General features: G+C 50.5%; 1 protein-coding gene across 11 annotated transcripts; it reads left to right on the top strand.

The window, feature by feature from the left end:
• The first annotated feature begins 1,831 nt into the window (after positions 1-1,831).
• Positions 1,832-27,344, top strand: Slc12a9 (solute carrier family 12 (potassium/chloride transporters), member 9). Of its 11 annotated transcripts, none has more exons than XM_030254938.1 (16): positions 1,834-1,958; positions 3,412-5,471; positions 7,631-8,016; positions 9,224-9,446; positions 9,642-9,776; positions 10,828-10,959; positions 13,157-13,465; positions 14,198-14,305; positions 14,420-14,531; positions 16,228-16,385; positions 16,497-16,579; positions 18,731-18,855; positions 18,994-19,186; positions 19,332-19,506; positions 20,362-20,508; positions 26,065-27,344. In XM_030254938.1, the coding sequence occupies exons 4-16, from the start codon at positions 9,266-9,268 to the stop codon at positions 26,949-26,951; spliced, it is 2,745 nt and encodes a 914-aa protein (XP_030110798.1). In that variant the 5' UTR covers positions 1,834-1,958; positions 3,412-5,471; positions 7,631-8,016; positions 9,224-9,265; the 3' UTR covers positions 26,952-27,344. The 11 variants fall into 11 exon arrangements, 10 of the variants coding, with proteins under 10 accessions (XP_030110794.1, XP_030110798.1, XP_030110797.1 ...); XM_030254933.1 differs by having other exon boundaries at positions 1,835-1,958; positions 3,412-4,593; positions 5,321-8,454; XM_030254934.1 differs by having other exon boundaries at positions 1,832-1,958; positions 5,321-8,454.

The following is a 27,344-nucleotide window of genomic DNA, read 5'->3' as shown; positions in this document are numbered from 1 at the left end:
AATACCACCGATTAAAAGCATGTACCTTTCTAATTTCTATGATCGCTCGACGCTTGATTAGAACAGAGGGTTCACCACAGGTCTCTCTCTAACCCCACTTCTCACGATGGGATGACAGCTCAGGACTTTGCACGGTTGTTGTGTTTGCGTTCATTCTCTGTTAAAAAGTTCCATTATACCTGGATAACATAATGCTACCCCTTAAGCGGTTTACAGGCTTAGAGCCCGTTGGAGAGACTTGTGAGCACAGTTACAGCCAGAGAGATGGCTCAGTGGTTAAGAGCACTGGCTGCTCTACCAGAGGTCCTGAGTTCAATTCCCAGCACCACTCCAGTTCCAGGGGATCCAATGCGCTCACACAGACATACGTGCATGTAAAACACCATGCACATAAACATTTCAAAGTCATAGAAGGAAAAAAAAAAGAAGAAGAAGAAGGGAAATCCATTCACGAAAGGATGCAAGTGCCAGGTGAAGCTTTGGAGCACTAGGTTGAAATGCCAGCGCCCTGTATGCCAGCCTGAGATGTCTGAGACTTGACAGCTTCAGACAGGAGAGAAGCTGGGAGGGGTGGCTTCTTTGCGAGGGTGAGGCACAAGGATTGTCAAGAGTTCAAGGACAGCCTAGCTAAAGAGTAAAACCCTGTCCCAACAAACAAACAAACAAACAAAATAACAGACTCCTGTAATCCCCCGCAATGGGCAGTGGAGGCAGGAAGATCAAGTTCAAGGACACCCTTGAGTATATATTGAGTTCAAGGACAGTCTGATGTCCTTGAGACCCTGTGTCTCATGGAACACGAAATAAATCCAAAACATGAGGACAGGGTTAGAGATGGCTTAGTGGAAAAGAGCTCTCTATACAAGCATGAGGACCGGAGTTCAAGTCCACAGCACCCACATAAAACAGATGTGGTAGTCCACATCTGTAATTGCTACTTTTAGCTCTACCAGGAGATGACAGATAAAGACAGAAAACACTCTGGACGATTGAGGGCCTGGTGTGTACACTGGTGAATGACAAGGGAGACCCTGTGTCAAACAAGGTAGAAGTGAGGACAAATGCCAGAAGCTGACCTCTTATCTCCACATGAACACCATAGTGCTTACACATCCACATTCATGCACACAAGCATGCATGTGCATGTAAACACACCACACACACACACACACACACACACACACACACACACACACACACACAGGAACAGCTGGCGAGATGGATCAGCAGGTTTGATTCCCCAGGCCCCACATCCCACATAGTGGGCAGAGAGCACTCACTCCCACAAGTCTATCACCTTTACTCACAAGCCACGGCACAGGTTCAAGGCTGCATTGGAGCGTGCTCAATCACACACACAAAATAAGTAACATTTAAAAAGAGGTTCATGACCCATCAAAGGCACCGAGACCAGCTGACCCACTGTTTCTTCTGTTGGTGTCAGCATAGAGACGGGTGTCCCATCCCACCTGCAAGGAACTGATAGCCCCACAGCCCTGTCTCACTGCCAAGAGTCCAGCCAGAGTGGTGGTGCCATTCTTGGCGAGGCAACACTTTTTCTCTTTCTACCCCCATCTCTCTGTCTGTCTGTCCTTGTTTCCCCCTCTCCCCGTGTCTTAGTTTGTTTTGTTTTTTTGAGACACAGTTTCTAGCCCCTGGCTGTCCTGGAACTCTTTCTATAGATCAGGTTGATCTCGAACCGGTGATCTGTCTGCCTTTACCTCCTGAGTTCTGGGATCAAAGGCGTGTGCCACCACACTGGTGTATGCAGCCTACGCTAATACTTGCCTGTCACTGTTGAAAGGGGCTGGTTCACTGCCTACCACTGCAGAAAAGCCTATCCACCTTGCCTTCAACCCTGTCAGGGAGAAGAAGGACCGAGGTTGCTGTTGGGATATCAGAGAGTAGAGAGGACCTATTGGAACCTGATGGAGAACCGGATAAGGCAGAGCTAGCTGGTATGTGCGTCTGTGTGTGTGCGTGCGTGCGTGCGTGTGTGCGCCGCGTGTGCATGCATGTGCGTGAGTGTGTGGCGGGGCACAGTGTAGAAGGGAGGCTGAGAGACTGGGGCCAGAGTTTAAGGTGGCAGGGGATTGGAAAGGTGGAGCAAAGGGAGGGTGGAGGAGAGTTAGTGGGAGGCTCATTGTCCTGGTGGGGGGAAGTCTTTTGTTTCCTCTCTTCCCTTGGCAGCCTGTCAGGATGTGAGGCCAAGCCCCCCTCCCATGCCAATATCTCCGGCCCCAACCATCAGACTGCTCTTTCCTTTACTATTGTGTTCCTGATGGGAAAGGGGGCGGGAGCAGGGGCCGGCTGAAGACTAACTCTGGTTGGGACTCTGAGAACTATTAGTGGTTAGGGGCTAGGTTACCGGGGAGTTCTAAAAGGACCTAAAGAATCAGAGTCGGCTAGGTCAGCTTGGCCGGGTAAGATCTGTGTTGGGGAGGAGCAGGAAGCCAGGCCCCGGGTGGGGCCACCACAGAGGGTAGCAGGTCGGGCCAGGGGGGAGGTAGGCTGGGTCCCAGAGGAGATGACGCAGGGCTTCAGGCGTCTCCCAGCCCCCACTATTCTCGCTTGGGAGCCAAACAGCACACCTGAACCCCAAGATTGCCCCCACCCCCTCCATTCCCTGAGGTTGACATCACCCCACCAAGCTTGCAAATTCAGGTGTCCCCGGGCCATCTAAGGTCCAGGTCCCTTGATGCTCTCACTCCTCTCCAGGATCTAGTAGGATCCATGGAGGAACCCTGGAATGCCATTCCTCCCCTCTGCTCCCTCCTGGATCTTTTTTTTTTTTTTTTTTTTTTTTTCTCCATCAGCTGTCCTGCAGGAAGGGCGCCTTGCTCAGCTTTGCCTCCCTTCCCGAGCCTTTTGTTTGCTGGATTTTCAGGAAATTGGAGGGGTGGTGGCCAAGGGCTCATCTGCCCTAGGGACCTGGACATGGTTGTGGTGGAGGGGGTAGGGACAGAATCACCAGACTCTGGGGAACTCACGGTGGGAGGGAGGGAGGATTGGGGGCATCGCCAGGAAATTATTATATTATCATATGAGGTCTCGTTCGGAGTTCCCGGGTTGATTGGACTTCCTGATCGGACAAGGAAAGGACAGATTGTGTGTGTGTGTGTGTGTATGAGAGGCTGCGCTGACATGAGGTCACTTTAATAAGCTGGCAAAGAGTTGACACAAAGGGGGAAGAACAGTTACTAAACGCCACAAGTTCATCCTCCTGCCTTGCATCCTGGGACCCAAGAAGTGCGGAGGTAGCGGGTAGTCAGATCATGCCACCACTGAAGTTGGGTGGTTGGGCTTTTTGTTTGTTTGCTTGCTTGTTTCCCGTCTTTTAAAAAAAAAAAAAAAAAAACTAGAGAGGAGAGGGCCGTCCAGTGCGTAGAGCCAGAATTCCCGTCTTCCCAGCATACAACCGCAGAAACCACGCCGGTATGGACGCTCTGGCGCATCAGCGTCCTCTCGTTGATTGCCCTCTCTGAAGCCACCCCGGGCGCCGCCACATTCCCTTCCTTGAGGGCGGGGCCTGTGCAGTCACGTGAAGAGTAAGACTGTCGGCTTACAGTGGAGTGGAAGAATCAAGAGAATTTCTACAACTGCAGTCTAAAGATATGTCTGTCTGTCTATCTATCTATCTATCTATCTATCTATCTATCTATCTATCTATCTATCTATCTATCTATCTATCTATCTATTTGAGACAGGTATGGCTACGTAGTCCAGGCTGTCCTTGAACTTGGGGTCCACCCGCCTCTGTTTTGTCAGTGCTGAGATGAGCCAGCTACCATGCCCAGTTTGAGGCCGGTGGTTGTCCTAATTCTGAAAGGGGAAACGAGAGACTAAATAACTAATTAATTCTGTGTTGTGGCGCCTTGGACAAAGCGTTTCTCTTTTTAAAATTCTTTACGCGTTTGAGCGTTTTGCCTGCATGTATGTGCCCCATGTGCACGCACCCCAAAGAGTTCAGGAGAAGGCATCAGGTTCCCTAGACTGGAATCACGGATGCTTGTGAGCCACCATGTGGGTCCTGGGAACGCACCGTAAAAGCAAGGAGTGCTCTTAACTGCTGAGCTATCTCTCCAGCCCCTGGCAAAATAGTTCTCAACTGACCTAAGTCTGTATACAAAGTGGAACAGAATTTGACCCAAAGGTTAAGGCAGCAAAGGGTACAAATGCAAGGACAGGGACAGCTGCTCTGACAGCTAATCTTCATTGTCAGTTCGACAGGATCTAGTGTCACCAACGAAGCAAACCTCTGGGTAGGTTTGTGAGGGATTTTCTAGATAGCTCAGTTGAGGTGGGGAGGCAACCCCTCACTGTCGCCTGGCGTCTTACTGTAGGATGGGGACTGAATGAAAAGAACTGAACTGAGGGCCAGCGTTCCTCTCTCTCTGCTTCCTGACTGGATCCAGTGTGAGCCAGCTGCCTCTTGCTCCAGCCGGGAGCCAGGATAATCGCTTCCTTGCGTGGCTGGTGGCTGTCGTTACATTAAAGTGAAAAGAAATGAATACAGAGATCAAGACTCCTCATCCAGTCCCAGCCACCCTGAGGACACCTGCTAGCTCAAGAGAATCAGAGTCTTCTTCGTGGGTAACAAAAGCAGTCACTGAACAGCCAGCCACCCCCCTGGCTGTTATCATAACCTGTTGAGGTGTTATCTTTAAAGCTACTGGGAGACTAATCAGACCTTGACCCAAAGGTTAAGGCAGCAAAGCATACAGATGCAGCACACGGGACTTTGGTTCCCAGGACCCACAGGGTGGCTCACAAACATCTGTGACTCCAGTGCTAGGGAACCTGATACCTTCTCCTGAACTCACGGGGCACATACATGTAGTTGTGTGGCTTCCGGAGGAGGCTCTGATGGTTAATGAAAGTGAAGCTAATTGGGACAGAAATAGTCTGGCATGCTTTTAAGCCCAGCACTCAGGAGGCAGAGACATGTAGGATTCAAGGAAAGCCTGGCCTACAGAGTGAGTTCCAAGCCAGCAGAGGCTACACTAGTGGGACCCTGTCTTAAAGGAAGGAAGGAAGGAAGGAAGGAAGGAAGGAAGGAAGGAAGGAAGGAAGGGAGGAAGGAGAAAAAAAAGAAAAGAAAAAAAGCCAGAGGGTGGCAGCTCCTTCCCCTCCTTTCTCCTCTTCCTCAGTGCTGAGATAGGTTCTAATGTAGACTCCACTGGCCTCAAAGTGTCTATGTAGACAAGGATAACCTTGAACCCTCACTCCCCTTGTCCCAGCCTTGTGAGTGAATGGTGGGGTTACAAGCATGAACTACCATGATCAGTATATAGTTTATTTGATTTTTCCTCTCTTCCAGGGAGAGAGGCTCATTATGAAAGGATTGTGAGCCTACCCTGATAGGCTGTCTGACGCTGGAGTTGATTCTGGGCTGCTTCCTGAAGACATTTCACTGGATGGAAGGTTTCTGTGGTAACAGTCAGAGGATATACCCGAGTGCTATTACATAGGTATACCTCTGAGATTCAGTTGAGTGCCAGCTACCTGGGCTACATGAAACCCAGCCTCAAAACCAACAGACAAAACCACACTTAATGCATAAACAACAGCCGGGCAGTGGGGGCGCACACCTTTGATCCTAGCACTTGGGAGGCAGAGTCAGGTGAATTTCTGAGTTTGAGGCCAGCCTGGTCTACAGAGTGAGTTCCAGGACATCCAGGGCTACAGAGAAACCCTGTCTCAAAAACAAACAAACAAAAAGACATAAACAAGACTAGCCAGATGTGGTAGTTCATACCTTTCATCTCAGCCCTTGGCAGAGGCAGAGAGGCAGAGAGGCAGAGAGGCAGAGAGGCAGAGGCAGAGAGGCAGAGAGGCAGAGGCAGAGGCAGAGAGGCAGAGGCAGAGAGGCAGAGAGGCAGAGAGGCAGAGAGGCAGAGAGGCAGAGGCAGAGAGGCAGAGGCAGAGAGGCAGAGAGGCAGAGGCAGAGAGGCAGAGGCAGAGGCAGAGGCAGAGAGGCAGAGAGGCAGAGGCAGAGAGGCAGAGAGGCAGAGGCAGAGAGGCAGAGGCAGAGGCAGAGAGGCAGAGGCAGAGGCAGAGGCAGAGGCAGAGGCAGAGGCAGAGGCAGAGGCAGAGGCAGAGAGGCAGAGGCAGAGGCTCTGAGTTTTAAGCCAGCCAATCTACAAAACAAGTTCCAAGTTCCAGAATAGGCAGGGCTACACAGAGGAACCTTGTCTTGAAAAATTGAGGGGGTGGGGGAGACACAACCAAGAAAGAAGAAGGCAGGCATGGTGGCAAGATAGCTATAATTCCAGCACTTGGGACGAGGAGGCAGGAAGCTTAGGAATTCATGGTTATCCACAGCTGTGCAGCCTGGGTTACTTAAGAGCCAGGCTCAAACAATCACACAAACTGCATAGTCAGAGTGGAGGGAGCTTTTAGAAATTAAAAAAAAAAAAAATCGCCAAATATTGTCTGAAACATGGGTAGCAGGGATGCCTGATTTATCCTTGGTAGAGCCACAGCAGGTGTGCCCATCTGTGTCCACATAAATTCATACGCACGAGGAAGCCTAGGTCACGTGTCTTTCTCAGTAACTTTCTACTTTATTTCTCTCACTGAACCTGGAGGTCACCAGTGCAGCTATGCTGAGCCCCAGGGATCCTCTTGTCTGCCTCCCCAGCATCCGGCTTATTCAGATTCCTTTACTTGAGCTCTGGGGATCAGAACTCGGGTCTTTGTGCTTCTAGGACAAGTGCTTTTGGTAACTTGGAGCCCCAGCCTCTTCTATGGGAATGTGAGACTCTATAACTGTGCTCATTCTGGAGGTCCAAATAACAGGGTGACCATGAATTGCTACGCTACATAAAAATTCAGAACATGTGGCTAAAGGTCTCCAAGGGGGACCAGTGAGATGGCTCAGTGGGGCACTTGCTGCTCTTGCAGAGTACCCAGATTCCGTTCCCATCACCTACATGGTGGTTGACAATCATCCGTACCTATACTCCCATGGGATCCAGCACCCCTTCTAACCTTTATGGCCACTAGGCACGCACGTGGTACACATACATACATGAGACAAAATACTCACATTTAAAAAAAAAATCTAAAGAAAAAAAGCTTCCCATCTTCAGTTCCCTAATCTAATACAACCACAGTAGTAGAACGTGCACTCACAGAATGGTTATGCATATTTAATACAATACCGTGTGAGGGGAAAAATGAATATGTATGTATTGGACTAAAGAGTCAATATGTTAAGGCTTCGTATGTACTATAGCATCACTTAGTGTGCTTGAGGCTCTGTGTTTAATCTCGGGGTGGGTGGGGGCAGTGCTCTTTTAGGAAAATAAATATTTGCATCAGGCTGTGCTGTTACTTATCTGTAATCCCAACACATGGGAGGTATAGGCAGGAGGATCAGAAACACGAAGTCTTCTTCAGCTATGTATTGAAATGGGGCTAGCCCGGTCTACATAAAGAGCGCCCCCACCCATGCCCCCTGCGAGTATACACGGTTAGTTCATCTCTCAACTGCTCTCCTTGAAGGGATGTCTTTTTTAAGTCCCGTTTTATAGATGAGGAAGCGTCGTTGGTAAGACCTGTAAGGGTTGAAGTTGGAGTTTTGGGGTCACAGATAAAGGATTTTTTTTTTCTTTTTTCGAGACAGGGTTTCTCTGTAGCCCTGGCTGTCCTGGAACGCACTCTGTAGACCAGGCTGGCCTTGAACTCAGAAATCCGCCTGCTTCTGCCTCCCAAGTGCTGGGATTAAAGGCATGCGCCACCACTGCCCAGCTCACAGTTACAGGATCTTAGGCACAAAAGCAAGCAGGGTTACCTGCTTATTTACCCGGACCTGAGTCGGGATGGAGGATCACGGCTCCCTCCCGTGGCCGAAGAGAAGAGCGCAGCCTGCGAGCTGAAACTGGACGAGGAGGGGGTCTCCTCTGAATGTGAAAGGGACCAGGCTGGAAGCCCGAGGCACTCTGGGTCTCCCGAGAAGCTGAAATAGTACGACTCCGGCAGGCGCCGACCGACGTCGCTCTCAGTTCCCAGGTGTGTACCTGAGTCAGGTGCCGCGGTTCCGCCCACTCCACTTTTCCGCAGTCGCCACGCGCCCCTTTCAGATATTCCTGGGGGCGTCCTGGAGCTCGGAGTGCAGTCAGACCCTCACCATGGGCATCTGCTAGCATCCTGGCAACGGGGGGCTCTGAGGATCGTGACCCACTACCTTGCAAAAGACACCCGAGACGCACGTGGAACGGTTTGGCTTGCAAGGCAGCGTACGAGAGTGTGGGCGGGGCTTGAGTGTAGACCACACCTTTGAGGCGGGGCTTGAATCGGGACCAATGGGACGCCTTGCTGGGGAGGGCAGGCTCCGGGCCTGACATCCCGGTAGCCCGCTTGCTTTTTCCGGCTCCCTCGCCCCCTCGGTTTATAGCGGAGCCCCACAGGCGCGCTGGGATCACACCGGAGCAGCTTCATTCCTAGGTGGTGAGTGAGCACCCTGCGGCACCCAGATGCAGGGTGCACTTGGCCGGCTGGAGCCAGATGCCTGTCCCCCCCGCCCCCCCCCAGGCATCCAGTTACTGAAGCAAGTGGACAAGAGCGGGTGGGTGGGGGAGGAGGACCCTGGGGATCCTGTGTGGCTGATGCTAGGCTGCCTGCATTTGTGTTTGGACAATTGATGGCTCTGTTTGGATTGATAGAGTTTGGAGGGCTCATTGTAGAGATTAGAAAAATCTGGTCAGGATTGAGATGGGTTGAGGGACAGGGGTGATACAAGGTGGAGCTTTGAGAGCTTTGAAAGTTTCTTATTGCCCATGTGTGAGGTGCTGTATTGAGGGTACTCGACAGGAGCAGCATAGGACTTGGGAGGAGGTGTTTACTGGTAATAGCTAACTTCCCTTTGAGGAGATCTTCTTCCCCTCTTGTTGCCAATTAAGGCGAGACCTATTTGACAAGGGGATCTGTGTCCCTTTCGCAGACTCACTGCTACCCCTAGTTTCAGAGGCACGGAGGATGACACGGTCCCTAAGAACTGAAAGGGACCCTGATTATTTAAACACCAGGGTCCGAGAGTGGGGAAGTTGCTGGGACAGTTTTGAGTTTCTGTGCCCTGTGTGTGTGTGTGTGTGTGTGTGTGTGTGTGTGTATCCTTTGCAACTCTCCTTTTGAGGAAACTGAGTGTTTAATTAGGGTTTTGTTTAGGGAGAGAGGGTCTGTGGTATTGCTATCCAGCCACTAAAACCTCTTTTTACAGGTCTCCTAGCCCTTTTGTGGCTTCCTCTGCTGGCGTTCAGCAATGGCCAGCGAGAGCTCCCCTCTTTTGGCCTACCGGCTTCTGGGGGAAGAGGGGGCTGCCTTCCCTCCCAATGGAGCTGGAGTATCTGGAGTGCCATCATCCCGCAAGCTCTCCACCTTCCTGGGTGTGGTGGTGCCCACGGTTCTGTCCATGTTTAGCATAGTCGTGTTTCTGAGGATTGGTGAGTAGAGGAGGGAATTATTGGGAAGGGGCTAAGGCTAGGGATGGACCCTAGTACATGTGGTCAGATGGAGGGTAAGGCCCCTTGAGGCCTTGTGTGTGGCTCTGCTGTGGGACTGTGCTGGCCAGTGGGATGGGGGGAAGGGGGAGAGGTATATAAGCATCCCTTGTGACCTGCTTTTCTCCCCCTGTGCAGGGTTCGTGGTGGGCCACGCTGGGCTGTTGCAGGCCTTGGCGATGCTACTGGTTGCCTACATCATTCTGGCACTAACAGTCCTCTCAGTGTGTGCCATTGCCACCAATGGAGCTGTGAGAGGGGGCGGAGCCTACTGTATCCTCCAACCTAGATGGACTGGGGTCTGGGTATTTCTGTCCTCCAAGGTTCAGGAGGGGAAAGGGGCCAATATCTTCTGTCTGAAAATAGGCCAAATGTTAATGAATATAGCCAGTAAAGGTGACCAGCACTCTTATCTTCATGCCTGGTCTCCTAACACTGTTAGCAGTTAGCGTTTTTTAAGCACAGAGTGTGTATGTAGCTCAGGGGTAGAGTGCTTGCCTAGCATGCATGGGTTCGATCCCCAGTCCTTCTCCCCCTCTAACAACAACAACCACAAAAAATTGCTCACTGATAGTCATTGTACAGATGAGGAAAGTGATACCAGGCATGGAAATGCAGGCCTCTCACCCTGGGTACCTGGGAGATGGAGGCAGGAGGATGAAAATCCCAAGAGTACCCTGGGTTACAGAATGAATTTGAGACCAGCCTGGGCAAAATAAAAAAATAAAGAGAGGGACATGATGAACCATGCCTCTAATGCTGAGGAGTTCTGGGTCATCCAACCCATAGTGAGTTGGAAGCCACCAGGGCTACTTGAGACCTTGTATCAAAAACACACAAAGTGGTGGCTGGAGAGATGGGTCAGGGGTTAAGTGTACTGGCTGCTCTTCCAGAGGGCCCGGGTTTGATTCCCAGCACCCATGTGGCAGCTCACAACTGTCTATAACTCCAGTTCCAGATGCTCCGGTCACCCTCACACAGACACACATGCAAGCAAAACACCAATGTACATGAAATGAATTCTTTTTTTTTTTTTTAAAAATTAAAAAACAAACAAAATAAAGAGTAAAAAGAGAGCAAGGGAGGCGCTCAGGGTAGAGGGCTTGCCTGACAAATGGGCTCATGTATCCTAGCGGGGAAATGGGGAAAGCTGTGCATTCTTAGGATTTATGCAGAGATTAGGACATAGGCACAGCATTGCTGGCAGCTGAGCTGATGCTTACAGGAAACCTGGATGTGAGGCAGCTGGGAGGTTGGCTTAGGGCCCCTTCCTCTATTTCAGTTTCTTTTCCCTTAACGCTCAATCTCCTGCTTCCACTTTTAGTCATGATCAGCAGGACTCTGGGGCCGGAGGTTGGTGGCAGCATTGGCCTCATGTTCTACCTGGCTAACGTCTGTGGCTGTGCCGTATCCCTGCTGGGACTGGTGGAGTCTATACTGGACGTCTTCGGGGCTGGTCTGTGCTCTCCCCAAGCTGGTGGGGGGTGCTGGGCTTCTCAGAATCTGGGATTGTGGAGTCATGTCTCCCAAGATGCACATGGGCAACCCAGTGCTTGTCTCTGCCCCCAGGGAACTTACTGTCCCCAGGCATGTCCAACCTGTAGTGCTCTGGCCACATGTGGCCAAGGATAGCAATGAATGCTCCCAACACAAAATTTTAAGCTTGCTTCAAACGTTAGGTTCTTGTTTAGATGTGTTTTCTTTTCTTTCTGTTTTTTTTTGGGGGGGGGCAGTATATGGAGTGTACATGTGTGTTGTGTGTATGTGCATGTGTAGGTGAGCCTGGTTGAGTATGCCTCGGTAGAGGCCAAAGGTCAATGTTGGCTATCTTCCCTTATCACTTTTCCTTTGTTTATTTATTTGTAAATAGACATTATTTTTTTATTGCTGTGTGTACAATGCTTATTGTGCACTGTATTGTGGTTGAGTGTGGAGGTCATGGGATAATCTTGTGCAGTCAGTTTTCTCCTTTATGCTGTTTTGGGGGACTGAGGTTTTGGGGTGAACAAACGAGGTTTACCCACTGAGCTGTCTTGCTTATGTTTTTGAGCACTGGTTTGTTAAAGAAAAGTAAGAAATAACTCCTAAGCTGGGCATGGTGGTGCATGCCTTTGGAGGCATGTGTACATATGTACACACACACACGCGCACACACACGCACGCACGCATGCATGCATGTATGGGGATTTAATTAGAATGACTTACAGGCTGTGCTTCAGATAGTCCAACAATGGCTGCCTATGAGTGGAAGGTCTAAGAATCCAGGAGTTGTTTGGTCTGCGAGGCTGGGTGTCTCAGCTGGTCTTCTGTATAAACCGGAATCCTGAAGAAGTAGGCTCTACTGCCAGTGAAGGAGTGGATTTGCTAGTGAGGATGAGAACAAGCAGGCGAAGAAAGAGCATCCTTCATCCATGTCCTTCATATAGGCTGCCAGCGGAAAGTGTGGTCCAGATTAAAGTTTTATTTCCTCACCTCCAAGATCCCAAATAGAAGTGGGTCTTCTGCCAGGTGGGGTAGCGCGCACCTTTCATCTCAGTACTCGGGAGGCAGAGAGAGGCGAATCTTGGTGAGCTTGAGACCAGCCTGGTCTACGCAGTGAGTTCCAAAACAGCTAGAGCTACATAATGAGACAAAAAAAAAGAAAGAAAAGAAAAGAAAAAAGAAAGAAGGAAAGGAAAGGAAAGGGAAAAGGCTCATGTATCCTGAAGATAACGATGGACTTCTGACTCTTCTGTCGACATCTTCCAATAGTTAGATTGCAGGCATGTGCCACTGAGACTGGTTTTATGTGGATGCTGGGAACGAAACCCAGGCCTTTATGTATGCTAAGTAAGCCCTCTACCAACTACAGGTACAAACACACACACACACACACACAAACACACATACTCTCTCTCTCTCTCTCTCTCTCTCTCTGTGTGTGTGTGTGTGTGTGTGTGTGTGTGTGTGTGTATACTATAGCCTTCCTGTGGAGGTCAGAAGACCACTTATAAGAATTGCTTTTTTTTTTTTGGGCTGGAGAGATGGCTCAGAGGTTAAGAGCACTGACTGTTCTTCCAAAGGTCCTGAGTTCAAATCCCAGCAACCACATGGTGGCTCACAACCATCCATAATGAGATCTGATGCCCTCTTCTGGGTGTCTGAAGACAGCTAAAATGTACTTAGATATAATAATAAAGAAGTCTTTTTAAAAAAAAAAAATAAATAAATAAATAAAAAAGAATTGCTTTTTTTTTTCTTCTCCCGTGAGGGTTCTGAGCGTTGAACTCAGTTTGTCAGACTGGGCAGCAGGTGCGTTGTCTCCCGAGGCATCTTGCTGTCTTTTTCTGAGATTTTTTAAAAAAAAAATTTTTTTTTTTGTTTTTTTGTACTTTGGGAAGTTCTCTATGGGAAGCAGGATTTGTCAATGACAATGTCATGTTGCAAAGTCAAAAGATTGGACATGCCTGGTTCTAGTCAGAGAGACCAGCCTGATGGTCTGTAAATTTCCATAGCAAGTGGTCCTCACCAGGGAGAGCAAAGATGCTGGGATTATCCTGAAAAGCAATGTAGGTTAATGAGGTCTCTAGAAACAGGTGGATGGAGAGATCATAGCTGGGGCTGGGTATCTCCTTAGGGCCCACACCTCTTAACTCAATCCTGTCTCTCTCCAGATGCCACAGGCTCCAGTGGGATCCAGGTTCTACCCCAGGGTTATGGCTGGAATCTGCTCTATGGCTCCCTTCTGCTGGGCCTCGTGGGTGGTGTGTGCACTTTGGGAGCTGGGCTCTATGCCCGAGCCTCCTTTCTTACATTCCTGCTGGTTTCTGGCTCCCTGGCCTCCGTGCTGGTCAGTTTTGTGGCAGTGGGACCCAGGAACATCCCGTTAGCTCCTCGACCGGGCACCAATGCTTCCTCCGTGCCACACCGGCATGGCCACTTCACTGGGTTCAACGGAAGCACCCTAAGGGACAACTTAGGTGGTGAGTTGAACACCATAGTGCAAGGGGCCTTATATGAGAGGTGGGCCTTAGAGTCCCTGGAGGAGGGGCTGGGGTGCTTCAGCAGTTAGGAATGCCCAGCACCTCAGGGAATGACATCATTCGCAGGCCTTCTTGGGCACCTGCACACATAGAGCCTGTCCCCACACCTGTCCCACCCCCATAATAAAATATGCAGATAAGTCTCAAAAGCAAGGATCCCCAGAGGAGCTGTGGCTGTAGCTCAGTTGGCAGAGCACTTGCCCAGCGTGCACAAAGCCCTGGGTTCTCCTCCCAGCACCGCAGAAGACGCTCATAGTTGTGCATGCCTGGAATCCCAGCATTCAGGAGGCAGAGGCCAGAGCATTGAGCATCGCAAGTTCGTTATCATCCTTGGCTTCACGTGGGTTTGAGGCCAGCCTGGGATCCAATGAGGTCCTGTCTTAAAACAAAGGAAGAAGGGAGACCTAACCTTGATTTCAGGCTGGGGAAGGCACAAGCAGGTCCTGCAGGTACTCTGAGTTGGGTGGGTGAAATTGGATAGGAGAAGAGGGTAGGAGAGGTCTGTGAGATAGTACCGAGGAAAATGGGGAGCTCACCCAGGGCCCCTCACATGGGCTGGCTGCCCTGGCGTCCAAGTCAGGGCTGTGGAGGGGATGTCAGTGTGAAGTGGCCGAGCTGAGGTGTCTGGATCCCTTAGAGGAATCCTGATCCCTTGTACCCCACCCCCCCCAGCTGGCTACGCCGAGGACTACACCACAGGGGCCATGATGACTTTCGCCAGTGTTTTTGCTGTCCTCTTCAACGGCTGCACGGGCATCATGGCTGGGGCCAACATGTCAGGTGAGAGTCTGCTCTTTGGGGGTGGGGGATGGGGTGTGGTAAGGCTGCTGGTGTGAGAGAGATGGGTGTGATAGGAGAGCTGGCCTCTCTCTCTCTCTGCTCTTGTCCCTCCAGGGGAGCTGAAGGACCCCAGCCGGGCAATTCCTCTGGGCACCATCATTGCAGTCGCCTATACCTTCTTCATCTACATCCTGCTGTTCTTCCTCTCCAGCTTCACTTGTGACAGGTACGTGGTGGTGGGAGCTGACAGACTCTCGCTGAAGTTGGGTGTTGGAATGAGATGGTGCCCTGGGTCAACACAGGTTGACCAGTAGGTACCCAGGGTGTGGGGGTGGAGGGACAGGTGGAGATAGCTTCTCCCATTGGTGCTACACATGGTGGAGGGCTGCTGGCATACACTTTTAATCTTAGCACTCCTGAAGCAGAGGCAAGTGGATCTCTGAGTTCGAGGCCAGCCTGGTCTACAGAGCGAGTTCCAGGACAGTCAGGGTTACACAGAGAAACTCTGTCTCAAAAGAAAAGTGTGTGTGTGTGTGTAAATTCCTCCTCAAGGCTGAAGGAAGCTCTCAGATATCTTCCCTGCCCCACTTCTTATTATTTATTTAGTTATTTAGTTAGTTAATTACTTACTTATTTTTTTAAAAGATTTATTTATTTATTATATTACATAAGTAATATAATATTTATTATATTACATAAGTAAGTACACTGTAGCTGTCCTCAGATACTCCAGAAGAGGGCATCAGATTTCATTATGGATGGTTGTGAACCACCATGTGGTTGCTGGGATTTGAACTCAGGACCTTCAGAAGAGCAGTCAGCGCTCTTAACCACTGAGCCATCTCGCCAGCCCCCAATTACTTACTTATTTTGAGGCAGGGTTTCTCTGTGTAGCTCTGGCTGGCCAGGAACTATGTTGACCAAGCTGACCTCAAACTCATGGAGACCTGCCTGCCTCTGCCTCCCGAGTGCTGAGATTAAAGGCGTGTGGCACCAGTGCCTGGTTTCTTTTTATTTTCAGGCAGGGTCTGTCACTGAAGCTGGAGAGCTGGGTGGTTTTTTTTTTTTTTTTTTTTTTGGTTACTGTTTGTTTTGTTTTGTTGGCTGGGCTGGTGGACAACAAGCTGCAGGGGTCCTCCTGTCTCCTCTGAGGTTACCACCATGCTCGGCATGTTACGTGGCTTCTGTGATTCAGACTCAGGTCCTCATGGCGACCAGAATGTTCCCCTAACCACTCAGCCGTCTCTCCAGCCCTTTGTTGTACTCTTGAGGCATGAACTGGCCGTGGATCAGAGATTTCTCTAGTCCCTTCTGCAGATGTGCCTATCAGTGGCCTAACCCAGTTCTTTTTCTGACAAGATCTTACTCCATGGCCTTACCCTCATAGCAATCCTCCAGCCTCAGGCTCCTGAGTGCTGGAATTACAGGTGTAAGTCAGTCATCAGGCCAGGATGGAGGACCTGACTTCTTTTGTTTTTGAGAGTCTCATATAACTCAGGCTGGCCACAAACTCTCTATAATAGTAGGTCTCAACGTGTGGGTTGTGGCCCCTTGTGTGTGTGTGTGCGGGGAGGTGTAAATGACTCACAGGGGTTACCTAAAACCATTGGAAACACAGATATTTACATTATTATTCATAACAGTAGCAAAATAGTTGTGAAGTAGCAACAAGGATAATGTTATGGTTGGAGGAGAGGTCACCACAGCCTGAGGAACTGTAATGAGGAAGGTTGAAAATCACTGCCCCGTATGTACATAGCTGAGGCTGGTCCAGAACCCGAGATCCTCCTGCCTCCACTTTCTGAATGCTAGGATTACAAGGCCCCTTCCAGGACCTAGCTCTAGGGACACAGTGTCTCTTTCGAGGACCTTAGGACAGCAGCACGCTAACCAGCCCTTCCTCCTCCCCTTCCTCCTGCTAGAGCCCTGCTTCAAGAAGACTATGGCTTCTTCCGTGACATCAGCTTGTGGCCCCCGCTCGTGTTGATCGGCATCTATGCCACGGCCCTCTCAGCCTCCATGAGCTCTCTCATCGGTGCCTCCCGGATCCTGCATGCGCTGGCCCAAGATGACCTTTTCGGTGTGGTGCCCTCTGTCTGATGAGCTGCTCTGGCCGGGCCCTCCTGAGTCTGTCTCTGTCCCCTCTGGACTGTCCCAGACTGATGTGTCTGCTGCGATTCTGTCTTTACAGGGGTCATCTTGGCACCAGCCAAGGTGGTATCTGGAGGGGGCAACCCCTGGGGTGCTGTCCTGTATTCCTGGGGCCTGGTGCAGGTGAGTGTTCCTTGGAGCTGGCCTGTCTCCCACTCTCTAGCTAGCCCACTCAGAAACCATCTTAGGCTGGGCAGTGGTGGCGCACGCCTTTAATCCCAGCACTTGGGAGGCAGAGGCAGGTGGATTTCTGAGTTCGAGGCCAGCCTGGTCTACAGAGTGAGTTCCAGGACAGCCAGGGCTACACTGAGAAACCCTGTCTCACCCCCCCCCCCCCAAAAAAAACAAACCAAAAAAAAAAAAAAACAACAACAACAAAAAAAGAAACCATCTTAGGTCTGGATCAGAGGTGTTAATGAAAATGAGGATGGCGTAGAGGTGCAAATCAGTAATCGGATTTGCAGGCGGAGGGAAGGGGATGCATTGAAACATTGAGGCCAGCCAGAGTTGTGCACTGCCTAAAATTAAATAACTAACATAAAGTGGGTAGTCTAAGCACGCAGTCCTAACACTCAGGAGACAAGAGGTATACAGATTGTAACAAGTGTGAGCCAGGCTAGCCCATCAGAGTAAGATCTTGTCTTACACACACACACACACTCACACTCACACTCACACTCTCACGCACACACACATACTCACACATACTCACACATACTCACACACTCTCACACATACTCACACACTCTCACACACTCTCACACACACTCACACACTCTCACACACTCTCACACACTCTCACACACTCTCACACACACTCACACACTCTCACACACTCTCACACACACTCACACACTCTCACACACTCTCACACACACACACGGGGTGGGGGGCACCCCTTTTGATGAACTGCCATTTACTTTTACTTATGCTGAGACCGTCTCATTTTGTAGCCCTGGCTGCCATGGAACTTGATGTGTACACCAGAGTAGCCTAGAACTTATATCTACGCTTCCTTTTTTTTTTTTTTTAAAGATTTATTTATTCATTTATTATATGTAAGTACACTGTAGCTGTCCTCAGACACTCCAGAAGAGGGAGTCAGATCTCGTTACCGATGGTTGTGAGCCACCATGTGGTTGCTGGGATTTGAACTCCTGACCTTCGGAAGAGCAGTCGGGTGCTCTTACCCACTGAGCCATCTCACCAGCCCCTGTCTCCGCTTCCTGAGTGCTGGGATTAAAGATGTGCCTGGCCACAATTAAGTTATTAATTTTATTTGGCAGTCCTAAGGATCAAACCTAGTATCTTACACATACTGAGTCCTCTACTGCTGAGTTTTATCCCCCACCCTTCATCTATTTGTTTTGCTTTTGAGACAGGGGCTTTCTGTGTAGCCCAGGCTAGCCTAAAACTCTCTGTGTAGCCCAGGCTAGCCCACAACTCTTGCCTTCCCACCTGAGTTCTAGGAGTGCACTGGCATTTCTTAGTGTACAATGACCTTTCTTTGGGGGACACTGGCATCTTATGAAACTTCATGTGGGTAAACTGGCTTTAAATAGAGTTCCTTAGCACCCCTTAGAGTGCACAGATATTGTAGAGAGGTACATTGGCATTTGAGTTTTGTTTATATATTTTTTAGATTTGGGGAATAAGCTTGGTCTTACATATCTTAGGCTGGCCTCGAACTTCTGATCTTTCTGCCTCTACCTTCTGAGTACTGGGATTATAGGTATGCGCTACCATGCCTTGACTGTTTGTGTGGTGCCAGGGATGGATCCCAGGGCCTCATAAGTGCTAGGCAGGCATTCTGTTGCCTGAATGATGTCGCTAACATTGCAGTGGCAAAGCTTTCTTGTGTTTTTTGCTTGTTTGTTTTTTGTTTTTGTTTTTGTTTTTTTGAAACAAGGTCTTACTTTGTAGCCCTAACCAACCTGGAACTTGCTATGTAGACTGACTTGGAACTCATAGAGAAATATCTGACTTGGGGACCCCTGGAAATGAAGGTGTGAGCCACCACACCTGGCCTAATCCCTTCCACTTCTTTCTGTGTGTGCACATGGGTGCCCAAACTTGCGTGCGCATATGTGCGTGCATGTGTGTGGAGGTCTGACACCTCAGGAGAATCGAGTCTCTCCCTCCAGTATGTGAATCCCCGGATTGAATTCAGGTCACTGGGCTGGGCAGCAGATGTCTTTCTCCACTGAGCCATCTGGCCAGCCCTTGGAATGGGCACTTTTGATTAGTGCTACATAAGCCATGGTTCTTTCTCAGCTGGTGCTGCTGGCTGGGAAGCTCAACACATTGGCTGCTGTGGTCACCGTCTTCTACTTGGTGGCTTATGCTGCGGTGGACCTGTCTTGCCTGAGTCTGGAGTGGGCTTCGGCCCCTAACTTCCGGTGAGGAATAAAGATACATTAGAGAACAAGGAGAAGTGGGAAGGCTGGAGCCTCGTGGAGGGTGGAATGGGGACTAGAGTGAGTGGCAGGCAAGTGTTGGGGGTGGGGCACAGCCCTGAGTGCTTTCCCTCTTTCTAGCCCCACCTTCAGCCTGTTCTCCTGGCACACCTGCCTGCTTGGGGTGGCCTCCTGCCTGCTGATGATGTTTCTCATTAGTCCTGGGGCCGCCGGCGGGTCCCTTCTTCTCATGGGCCTGCTTTCCGCTCTTCTCACCGCACGAGGAGGACCCAGCAGTTGGGGTTATGTCAGCCAAGCCTTGCTTTTCCACCAGGTTGGGGACCCTTGAGGAAGGGTGGGAGGTAGTCTTGGGGGAAACTCTCTCCTCCCACCCCAGGGGGTTGGTGTTTCTGGCCGAGAACTGAATGGTAACTCCTTGCTGGTACCCCTCCTCCCGCCCACCTCCTCATGCTTCTCAGGTTCGGAAGTACTTGCTCCGCCTGGATGTCCGCAAGGAGCACGTAAAGTTCTGGCGGCCCCAGCTGCTGCTCCTGGTGGGAAACCCACGGGGTGCCCTGCCTCTGCTTCGCCTGGCCAACCAGCTAAAGAAGGGGGGACTCTATGTGCTGGGCCATGTCACTCTGGGAGACCTTGGTGAGTGACTATCTTGCCCCCTCTTGACTTTCCTCTCTTCTGTCTCATGCCTCATGTTTCTGTCAAGACTCATGCAGACTTTGAACTCTAGAAAGGAGTAAATGATTTAAATAACCCAGTATGTTGCTGAGCCATGCCCCTGGGGGATTCTAGGCAGGGGCTCTACCACTGAGCCACGCCCCCAACCCCTCACTGGGGGATTCTAGGCAGGTGCTCTACCACTGAGCCACGCCCCCAACCCCTCACTGGGGGATTCTAGACAGGGGCTCTACCACTGAGCCACGCCCCCAGCCCCTCCCTGGGGGATTCTAGGCAGGGGCTCTACCACTGAGCCACGCCCCCAACCCCTCCCTGGGGGATTCTAGGCAGGGGCTCTACCACTGAGCCACGCCCCCAGCCCCTCCCTTGGGGATTCTAGGCAGGGGCTCTGCCACTGAGCCACGTCCCCAACCCCTCCCTGGGGGATTCTAGGCAGGAGCTCTACTGATGAAATACAGTCCTAACTCTAGTAAAGAATAAATGACCTTGGCCAATAGTTGTTGCCCCTACCTCTCTCCCCTTACCCCTGTCTCTGTCTCTGTCTCTGTCTCTGTCTCTGTCTCTGTCTCTGTGTCTCTCTTTGTGTCTCTGTTTCTCTCCTGTTTTTGGACTTCTGAAGATTGAACCTAGTACCTTGCACATGCTGGGCAGACCCTTAACTATATTGCCCGCCCTTGTTCTTGTGAGCTAGGTTCTCCCTGTGAAGTCCAGGCTGGCCTTGAATTTATTACCTTCCTGCCTCAGTCCCGTGAGCACTGGGGTGAGGTGTGTGTCACTATGACTGGCATCACCTTCTCTCTTTACTTTCTCTTGTAGACTCCTTACCATCAGATCCTGTGCAGCCGCAGTATGGTGCATGGCTGAGCCTGGTGGACCTTGCCCAAGTGAAGGCCTTTGTGGATCTCACCCTATCACCCTCCGTGCGTCAGGGGGCTCAGCATCTGCTCCGGATCTCTGGTCTTGGTGAGCTGCTCTTCTCTCGCTCTCTTTAGACTCCCCGAGTGTCCCCTTTCAATCTCTGCACCATTCCCCTAGGGAATCCACTAGATTGTAGATTGCAAAAGGAACTCACTATATAGCATAGATAAGACAGTAGCCAAAGATAATAGCAGTAGACTGTCTGACAGTGACCACAGTGTCTGATTGGAGATATGGCATAGGCAGGGCATGACATTGGTAGTTGGATTAAAATAATCACATTTAGCCAGATGGCGGTGGCACATGCCTTTAATCCTAGCACTTGGAAGGCAGAGATAGTTGGATCTCTAAGTTCCAGGCCAGCCTGGTCTAGAGTGAGTTCCATGATAACCAGGGCTACACAGAGAAACCCTGTCTCAAACAAAACAAAACAAATAAAAATTACATTTAATTGTGTGAGTTTGTGTGTGTGTGTGTGTGTATATGGTGTCTGTATTTGTGTGTGTGGTGTGCATGTTTGTGTGTGTGAATATGTGTGTGCTGTGTGTATATGTGTGTATTACTATGTGTGTGTTGTGTGTATATGTGTGCATGTGTGTGTGTGGTGTGCATGTGTGTATGCGTGTGTATGTGTGTCTGTACAAGCATGCCACAGTACATGAGCAGAGGTCAGACGACAGCTTTCAGGAGTCAGTTTTCTCCATCTACCATGTGACTATTAGAGATTGAACTCAGATCATCAGGGTTAGCTGCAAACACCCCTAACCCTGACCCATCTTGCTGTCCCCCTTTTGTTTTGTTTAGCCAGGGTCCAGTGGCGCTCAGGCTAACTTGGAGCTCACTCTGTTGCTGAGGATGATTTTTGAACTGCATATCCTCTTGCTTGGGATCACAGGCATGCAGTGCTGTGCAGGCATGCAGTGCTGTGCAGGCATGCAGTGCTGTACAGGCATGGAGTACTGTACAGGCATGCAGTACTGTGCAGGCATGCAGTGCTGTGCAGGCATGCAGTGCTGTGCAGGCATGCAGTGCTGTACAGGCACGGAGTACTGTGCAGGCATGCAGTGCTGAGAATGGAACCGAGGGCTTTTCGCATGCCAGCAAAGAACTCTATAAGCTGAGCCCTGTCCTCTGCTTTCTCTTTTTCTGAAGCAAAACTTAGAGAATATTTGGGCTCTGGAGAATATTTTTTTCCAAGGAGAGTTGGAAAATTGTTTGAGGCTTAGACTGTCCACTAAAAATTTCACCCATCCAAATGCTAACTAGGTTTAACCCTGCTTAGTGTCTGAGGTCCAGTAAGTTTGGGGTGGTGTTGCCACAGATAAACCAAGATGGGTGCTAACCAACTGAATTCAAAGAAAGCAAGACCTCTGACTACTGATGTGGTCAACAAAAATCAACTGCGTAGGCTGGAAAGGCTCTGTAGTAGAGAAGCCAGGGTAATAGCTTACACCGACATTCCTAGCGCTTGGGAATCTGACGAAGAATTCTAGGTCAGGCTGGGCTTTACAGCCAGACCCTACTACCAACAAACCGTCAGGGTAGCAGGAAGGAGGAGTCATGGGGTCCCTGTGTCACAAAGGATGCTGAGGGTGTATGAGAGTGGTGCTTTGGATAAATGGAGTATTGCCAGATCTGTGACTCTTCCTGTCCAGCACACACACGTACACACACATGTATGCATGTGGTGCATGCACACATACACAAGTCTGGTTTAAACCTAGACTTGGCTTAAGTTAGGCAAGTGGTCTACCACTAAACCATGTCTCCAATTTTTCACTGGGGGATTCTAGGCAGGGGCTCTACCACTGAGCCATGCCCCCAGCCCCTCCCTGGAGGATTCTAGGCAGGAGCTCGACCACTGAGCCACCGCCCCTAGCCCCTCACTAGGGGATTCTAGGCAAGCCTCTACCACTGAGCCACGCCCCTAGCCCCTCACTAGAGGATTCTAGGCAGGGGCTCTACCACTGAGCCACGCCCCTAGCCCCTCACTGGGGGATTCTAGGCAGGGGCTCTACCACTGAGCCACGCCCCTAGCCCCTCACTGGGGGATTCTAGGCAGGGGCTTTATCACTGAGCCACACCCTCTGCCCCCTCCCTGGGGGATTCTAGGCAGGGGCTCTACCACTGAGCCACGCCCCCAGCCCCTCATTGGAGGATTCTAGTAATACTTTAATTCTAATAATAGTTTACAGCCAAGCTTAATTTTAGTTTTAGCCCTTTTATTATTTATTTTCTTTTATATTTTTTTGATGAGTATAACCAGGTTGCGCAGGAAGACCTTGAATTTGAAAGTTTTAGTGTTTTTTTTTGTTTGTTTGTTTTTTGTTTTTTTTTTTTGTTTTTTGTTTTCCATGGGGCGCAAGGGTTTGAGACAGGGTTTCTTTGTGTTTCCCTAGCTGTCCTAAAACTCACTTTCTAGACTCACAGGGGTCTTCTTGCCTCTGCCTCCTGGTTGCTGAGAATAACGGTGTGTGCCACTATCTCCAGAGACCTTGAATTTTAGATCCTTGTGCTTCAACCTCCCACACAGCTAGGATCACAGGTCTACACTAGCAGGCAGTGCAGCTCTGTGACTCATATAGCCAGGCCTGCAGCCTTGTACCCCAGGGACCTCCGATCCCATGCTTAGACACCTCCTAGATCCCAAGACTAGTGTCTGTTATCTGAGCAAACACCTCCATCTCCCCCTGCAGTAAGTCAGGCCAAAGGTCAACAGCATTGAACTTTGAACTGCTTGGTGCAAAGTGGTGGACAATTAGTTGGGCTTGCAGTCAGCTTCTGCTAAGAGGTTTGTGATATAACTACCATTTACCTCTAGGGCACCTGAGGGCCTTAGCTTTTCTTCTACAAAGGGGTCCCTATACTAGTGAGACATACCCTGAGGGTGAGGGAGATGGCTGCACTGGAAAGGAAAAGGTGTGCCTGGGGGCGTGGCATACCAGGTACAGCTGTTGCTGTGTAAGTAGGAGTTGTGTTCGGGTCCCCAGCACCATGTCAAAGCCGGGCACCTCTGGGCACATCTAATTCCAGCATTGGCAAGAAGGCTCTTAGGGCCAGCCAGGCAATGAACGCCAGATTCTGTAAGACCCTGACTCAAAAAATAAGGTAGAGGGCTGGCATTTTTGGTACCCACATAAAGATAGGAGAGAACTGACCCCATAAAATTGTCCTTTAACCTGCACATGAATACCTTGGCATCCATACCCCCCTTTCATGCACAACACAAGATGATGATGGTGATGGTGATGGTGATGGTGATGATGAAGGTAGAGGCCAGGTATCAAGGCATACACTTTTAACCCCAACACTTGGGAGATATAGGCCAGCCAGGGATTCTCAGTGAGACCTTGTTTCAAAAAAGAAGGGAAAAAAACAATTAGAAGTTTTTTTTTTCTTTTAAATGGGGTGTCACTAAATTGTCTAGGCTGACTTTGAACTCATGATGCCCCTGCCTTAGCTGGTTGAGTGCTGGGATTATAGGCATGAGCTGCCATATCCTGAAAATGAAGTTTCTGAGGCAGTAGCTTGGTGGGTTGCGGTCCAGCCTGGGCAACATAATGAAAATCTGGTCTCATAAAAAAAATTTTTTTTAAAGTAAAAAAAGTAAATCTCCAGCGATTATGGTCGGGGATGTGAGAGGCCCTTGCTTTATCTACTACACCACTGGGACTTCTTGGACAGCCTTGAGTCATTGTGCTTGCTCCAAGCCTAGCTAGGAAGGTTGGAGACCGAACGTACGGCCTCTCATGTGGGCAGACATATTCAGCTTCGTGCCCAAGCCCTCTCAGGCCTGAGGCCAGTGACTTCATTGCGTGGGGCCTGAGGCTGGTTCCTTATCTCTAAAAGGGGCAGACTGAATAGTACTTATCTCATAGCGTTACCACAGGGTTCAAATGAGGTAAATGAACGCTTTCTCTAGGATGTGGCCTCTGATAAACAACAGACACTTTCTGCCTCCTCTGGGTACCAGCCTGCAGACTGCTGTCCCTGGAGCTTTGAAGGAAGCTGCAAAGACTAGAGATAGATCGTCCTGGCCTCCCTTTAGGGGCCTGGGAGGTCTTCCCTGGAGATTGACATCATGAACTTGAATGGCCAGGCTCTCTGCTTTTATTTCACTCAAGCCTGGTGATGCAGGCTGTAATCCCAGCTACTCAGGAGGCTGAGGCAGAGAGGGCTGCAAGTTCAGAGCCAGCCTGGGCTACAGAAGTCTCTTTTCCTCAGTAGAGGCTAACTTGAATCTCTGGGGTTTTGCTTGCTTGTTTTCTGGTTGAGACAGGGTCTAGCTCTGTAGTCTAGGCTGGCATCAAACTAAGAGCAATCCTCCTGCCTCAGCCTCTTGGTTGCTGGGATTATGGGCTGGAGCCATCATGCCTGGTTGAAATGGCTTCTCCTAACATGAAAAAGATGAGCTGCTTAGGGCCTGAGGTTGATAACAGCCAACCCTAGCACTAAAAGAACCCAGATCTGGGGCTGTAGCTCATTGGTAGATGTCTTTGTCAGGGTTTCCATTCCTGCACAAACATCATGACCAAGAAGCAAGTTGGGGAGGAAAGGGTTTATTCAGCTTACACGTCTACATTGCTGTTCATCAGTAAAGGAAGTCAGGACTGGAACTCAAGCAGGTCAGGAAGCAGGAGCTGATGCAGAAGCCATGGAGGGATGTTCTTTACTGGCTTGCTTCCCCTGGCTTGCTCAGCCTGCTCTTATAGAACCAAGACTACCAGCCCAGGGATGGCACCATCCACAAGGGGACCTCCCCACTTGATCACTAGTTGAGAAAATGTCTTACAGCTGGATCCCATGGAGGCATTTTCTCAGTTGAGACTCCTTTCTCTGGGAAAACTCCAGCTTGTGTCAAGTTGACATACAAAACCAGCCAGTACAGTAGAGCACTTAGGTCCCTAAGGTTCCTCTCAGCACTCCACAAATCCCAGCACTTAGGAGGAGGATGTAGGAAGATCAGAAGTTCAAGGTTATCTTCTGCCACTCAGAGTTCAAAGAAAGCCCAGGATGCCTGGGACCTTGTCTGGAAAACCAAAAACCTTGAGTGAGTGAGTGCCTTAAATCCCAGAGCTCAGAAGAGAGAGGCAAGTCGATTTCCATGAGTTTGTGCTTAGCTGGTTCTACACAGTGAGTTGCAGCCCAGTCAGAGCTACATCATGAAACCCTGCCTTAGAACGATAAAGCAAGAAAACAAGCAAGCCAACAGACAGACAGACAGACACCCCCCCAACCCTAAAGGAAATCTACGATGGGGCTTGGAATATAGCTGTTCTTAATCTTCTTGATCGATCTCGTAGCACTAGCTTTAATCTCCAGCATCTCTCCTCACAAGGGAAAAACATCCTAAAGGGAACTTTACCTATTTAAAGTGGAAGAGATGAGTCCTAGAGATAGTCAAATAAATGCCTGTGAAAGTGTTTAGCCAAAGCCAAATCATTGTGCAAACCTGTGTCTGATGTTTGCTGTAAGGGCTTCGGCCAAGGAGGATACCATACCTCATGGCTGACCTAAGTGTGAGTGGGCGCGTTTTATGTGGTGTAAACTCAGTCCTCAGTCTGATTTCTGTTCCTTCCTGCCTCCCTTCTCTGCTCCTAGGCGGCATGAAGCCCAACACATTGGTGCTGGGTTTTTACGACGATGCCCCACCCCAGGACCATTTTCTAACAGACCCAGCCTTCTCTGAACCTGCAGAGGGCACCAGAGAGGGCGGGTCGCCAGCCCTGAGCACGCTGTTCCCTCCACCTCGGGCTCCTGGGAGCCCCAGGGCTCTCAGTCCCCAAGACTACGTGGCCACGGTGGCAGATGCTCTCAAGATGAACAAGAATGTGGTTCTCGCACGAGCATGTGGGGCTTTGCCCCCGGAGCGGCTAAGCCGGGGGTCCAGTAGCAGCGCTCAGCTACATCATGTGGACGTGTGGCCCTTAAACCTGCTGAGGCCCCGGGGTGGACCTGGCTACGTGGACGTCTGTGGCCTTTTTCTGTTGCAGATGGCTACCATCTTAAGCATGGTGCCTGCCTGGCACAGTGCCCGGCTCCGGATCTTCCTGTGCTTGGGGCCCAGGGAGGCTCCTGGGGCAGCAGAGGGAAGGCTTCGGGCCCTGTTGAGTCAACTCAGGATCCGGGCAGAGGTGCAAGAGGTGGTGTGGGGTGAAGGGGCAGAGACTGGCGAGCCTGAGGAGGAGGAAGGGGACTTTGTGAATGGTGGTCGAGGAGACGAAGAGGCTGAGGCTCTAGCTTGCAGTGCCAATGCCCTGGTGCGAGCACAGCAGGGGCGAGGCACCGTAGGAGGCCCTGGGGGACCCGAAGGAAGGGATGGGGAGGAGGGACCCACCACAGCCCTTACCTTCCTGTACCTGCCTCGACCGCCTGCTGATCCTGCTCGCTACCCCAGATACCTGGCACTGCTGGAGACCCTGAGCCGTGATCTGGGTCCCACCCTTCTTATTCACGGGGTCACTCCGGTAACCTGCACTGATCTCTGATGCCTGTTCATACAGGGTTGGATAGAGCGGGCCCAGGCTCATTCTGAGCAATGGACGCCCCTCCCCCCGCCCCAAGTGGGCCCTGCCCTTTGGATGATGTGTTAAGGGGACCATGGTCTCCTTTGGGCGGGGGAACGGACATAGTACACTAATTCTAGGTGGCTGCCCCATTGTAGGGGAGGACATTGCGGCCCTGTCCCTGGTCTTCCTCCGCTTCCTTCACTGGTGCCTTGACCAGAGGGGCTGGCCTCTTCTGTGACTCTAGGCTACCTCAGTGTCCCCATCCTGGCCACAGACGCACCGCCTCCCTCTCCCCGACTTCCTTGGGTGGTGATGTTTGTGTTTTGTTTTATTTTTCTAACTACTGACCATAAATAAAAGACCGAAACACTA

Source organism: Mus musculus, chromosome 5, assembly GCF_000001635.26.
Source record: "Mus musculus strain C57BL/6J chromosome 5, GRCm38.p6 C57BL/6J".
Taxonomy (NCBI): domain Eukaryota; kingdom Metazoa; phylum Chordata; class Mammalia; order Rodentia; family Muridae; genus Mus; species Mus musculus.
The sequence above is the reverse complement of the archived record's forward strand: the minus strand, read 5'-3'. Positions and strand labels throughout refer to the sequence as shown.